Consider the following 3,583-nt stretch of genomic DNA (forward strand, 5'->3'; position numbering starts at 1 on the left):
ACACACACACACACACACACACACACACACACACACACACACAGCTGCAGATCAGTGCTGCTCTGACCAACACACAGGATAGGCCCTAGCACTGGCCTTACACAGAGGGAGCCCCTCCATCTGCTCCCTGCTCCTTCTGCCTTACACTCTTCTCCACCCCATGCATCTCTCTCTCCACTTCTCAGACCTTCCTTCCATCTCTGAGTGGCTACAGTTCCCCACCCCCCCACCCCCACCTTGTGCCCTGCTCCCCAGACCAGTCCCCTCCCAGCCAGCTCTCGGATCTCAGGATCTCCAGCTGTTGTCCACATTCTCCCTGACTGTGCACTGGATGAGGCCCCATGGGGAAGCAGGGCATGGGGAGGGGTGAATCATGGACCCAGATGTGTACAGAACCAGGCTTTATATGAACGTGAGCTCAGGGTGCCGGGGACAGCGTCATCAGAGGAGGCTCCGGGGGCCTCAGAGGGTGAGGTCTTCAGCACACAGAACTGGGGAGACAAACATTCAAGGCAGGGAGAACAGGAGCAAAGGCATGGGTGCTGTGGAGTATGAGGTGAGCTTGGGCCTGGGGATGGGACGGGGCAGGGAGATAGGCTGGGGTGGGCTGGAGCCAGCCCAAAGCCTTGTCCACAGTGTTGCCTGAGGCGCAGGTGAGAAGGGAGGCTGTGTTCTTCCAGCCATGCCAGTGGTTGACCCTTTCTGTCATGGTTTCCTCCCCCTGTGTGATGTCATTGAAATACCTGGACACACTGGTTGCTGGGGACAGCCTCCTTCCAACACTTTGTCTTTGAGTTGAGCCTGAAAACCAACAGATGTCTGAATTCCTGGAGGCTGTCTGCTCCACCGACGGGCCGAGGTGACCCCCAGGGATGCTGGAGTCCTGGCTGCACCCAGGGCCACAGTGTGGTCAGGGCAACCATCTTCTGACTCTGAAGCTCTGTTTTACCATTTCTCCAAAGGCTGGGTGGGACCAGATTGATGTCCACAGTCCTCGCTGCCATCTGGACGCTCTAGGATCTGTGGATGAGGAAATGCAGGGAGGGCTTGGGGGTAGAAGGCGATGTGTAGGCTCCCTGATGAGGGGTGAAGGACGGAGGGGCGGTGCTAGGCTGGAGCTGGGAGAGCCGTTCCTGTGGAGCTCACCTGCATACCATACTGACGGGAACGAGCCTAGGGGTCCTGGCCTCAAAGGCTTCTTGAATCTTTACGTTGAATAAACATAACGTCCATGTAGAGCAGCTTGCAGAACTTGAAGCGAGGGTCCCAAATTCAAAGCAGCTGGCTGCATGGGGTGGAGCACTGAGGGAAGAACTGAAGAATGGGATGGAAGGAGGAAGGAAGGCAGTGCTGGAGGAGAGACAGGAGGACAAGAGAAGGCTAATACCCCATCCCTAGATCTCCCAATTTGGTTGGAGGGAAAACCTCCCAGACCTAAAGCAGAAAGAGCCTCAGACCACAGACTGTAGACTTAGTACCGGAAGAGGCAGAGCATATGGGGACTATCTAGCTGGGAGTCCTGGAAGAAGTGTGGCTTAGATCAGGCGTTTGAGCTGGTTCCTACCCCATGGGGACCTACATGGAGCCGGGGACCACCAAGGGACACATTCCCCAAGGATGAACCAGGGAGAACCTGGTGTGGCTGGAGACGGGGGAAGGGGAGGGTCACCAGCGCTTGGGGGAATTCAGCAGCAGGGCCTCAGGACCCTTGCACTTGCGCCGGTTCTGAATGCGCCGTCAGCTGGCAGTCTGCCTGGGAGACAGTGGTTGGGCCCCTGAGCAGAGGCTGAGGGCAGGAGGGGGAGGGCAGATGGTGCAGGGCGGGGAGGTCAGATGCTCAGAGGGTGGCTTTGGTGGTCAGAGGAGTCTTTGGAAAGAGCACTGAGGAGAGTGAGGGTTAAGAGACTTGCTCCCGAACTGGGTTACCTGCAGCTTCACCTGTCCCAGGGAAGCACCACAGGGTTCTGGCCATGAAAGCCACATAGCTGCCCACGTTGGAGCCTCACTACCTTCACTTTTCGAGCTCGCGCTTAGTTCCTACCAGCCTCTGGTCAGCACCTTGGTTCTGGGACACCTCTAACAAAGGCAGCCCCCTCCTTGCACGGCCTCCGCAGGTTGGAAACAATCATTGGAACGACCGCATTTTAAAAGGTTAAAAATATGTGGCATACTTTGTTTAAAATGGCAAGACATAGACGAATCGTCTTGGAAAGATTTCTATTTCAAAGTGAAAATTGAGCATGTTGGTTTTTTAAAAAGAAAAATGTAACTCTTTAGCGGTCTGGAAATTTCAGAAATCCAAAGGCCTCAACAGTGTTCAGCGTTTCTGGGGCGTGGAGATTTATGATAGGTAGAGAGGGGAAGGCACAGACTACAGAGGCAGATGGTCTGGGTCCATATCCTGGATCCAGCCACCCCCAGCTGTGTGACGTTTGGCAGGTGACTTAACCTCTCTGGGCCTCCGTTTCCTCCTCTGTGGAGTGGGAGCTATGATAGCACTGCCTCAGAGGGCTGCAGGAAGATTAAGTGACTTAACATACATCTCAAGTGCTTCGAGGAGGCTGACCTGTAGTTCATGCAATAGAAGGGGCAGCGTTGTTCTCCTTGTCATGGAATGGGGAGCTCCACGGGCGGAGGCTTGTGGGTACGCAGGCTCATCCCGCAGCCAGGCCCTGAAGCGCCTCCTGTGCACGTAGCCTGGGGGAGGAGGCAAGAGAAGTCTTGATTTCTGCTCTCAGGGCCAGGGCTGAGTGTGGGGCTTGGGGGAGGGGAAGGAGGGACCGTTGCGCACCCAATGGGAAGCAGTGGCTGCGGGGAGTGGAGGAAGGTGGGCCAGAGCAGCGGCCACTCTGTGGGCGTGGTCTGAGCTGGGGCCTGTCTGTGGCGGCGGCCACTGGCGTAGCTGCCCCAGGGCGATTCCAGAGCAGGCGCTGGGCTGGAGGGCGGCGGGGGCAGACCCTCCCAGGTCTCCCTTCCCTCTCCTTAGCGCCTCCTCTCCCAGGCTGATCCGGCCTTGGCACGGTGGCCCCCTTCACTCGTCAGCTCCGCCTCTGGAGCGAGTTGCCAGGCACCCTGTTACAGCTTCATTTCGCAGCAAAGGTGACTGAGGCACAGAGGTTCAGTGACCTGCCCAAGGGCAGGGCGGAGACCAGAGCTCAGACTGGGGCTCAGCAGTCCCCACTCCTCAGTGGCCGCCCTTGGATCTTGGATGAGACCCCCCTTCCCAACCTTGCCCCCCTCCCTGCTGCCGCTGCCTAACTCGCTCACCTCTCCTCTGTCTCTCTCTTCCCCCCACCCCGCCATCCCTCCTCCCCGTCCCCCCCCCCCACCGCAGGGCCCGAGGGCTGTAACCTGTTCATCTACCATCTGCCCCAGGAGTTTGGGGACGCTGAGCTGATGCAGATGTTCCTCCCTTTCGGTAATGTCATCTCCTCGAAAGTGTTTGTGGATCGGGCGACTAACCAAAGTAAATGCTTTGGTGGGTAAAGATAACAAACCAACTAGCTTCACCCAGGACAGGGCGGTGCTCGCACCAATTTACCAGTGTCCGACTGCTTTTAACCTCCTCCTTCACATCGCCCCC

General features: G+C 57.5%; 1 protein-coding gene across 13 annotated transcripts in view; it reads left to right on the forward strand.

Moving 5' to 3' along the window:
• The window catches only part of CELF4 (CUGBP Elav-like family member 4), a 293,166-nt gene that overhangs the window by 274,360 nt on the left and 15,223 nt on the right, over positions 1-3,583 (forward strand). For 12 of the 13 annotated variants that reach the window (XM_040632567.1, XM_040632570.1, XM_040632569.1 and 9 more), the window contains exon 11: positions 3,335-3,418. The exons of the other annotated variant lie outside the window; for it this stretch is intronic. In XM_040632567.1, the coding sequence (XP_040488501.1) occupies positions 3,335-3,418 (84 nt within the window). The remainder of the gene's footprint in view (positions 1-3,334; positions 3,419-3,583) is intronic. 13 annotated transcript variants of the gene reach the window in all.

Source organism: Ursus maritimus, unplaced genomic scaffold, assembly GCF_017311325.1.
Source record: "Ursus maritimus isolate PB19 unplaced genomic scaffold, ASM1731132v1 scaffold_18, whole genome shotgun sequence".
Taxonomy (NCBI): domain Eukaryota; kingdom Metazoa; phylum Chordata; class Mammalia; order Carnivora; family Ursidae; genus Ursus; species Ursus maritimus.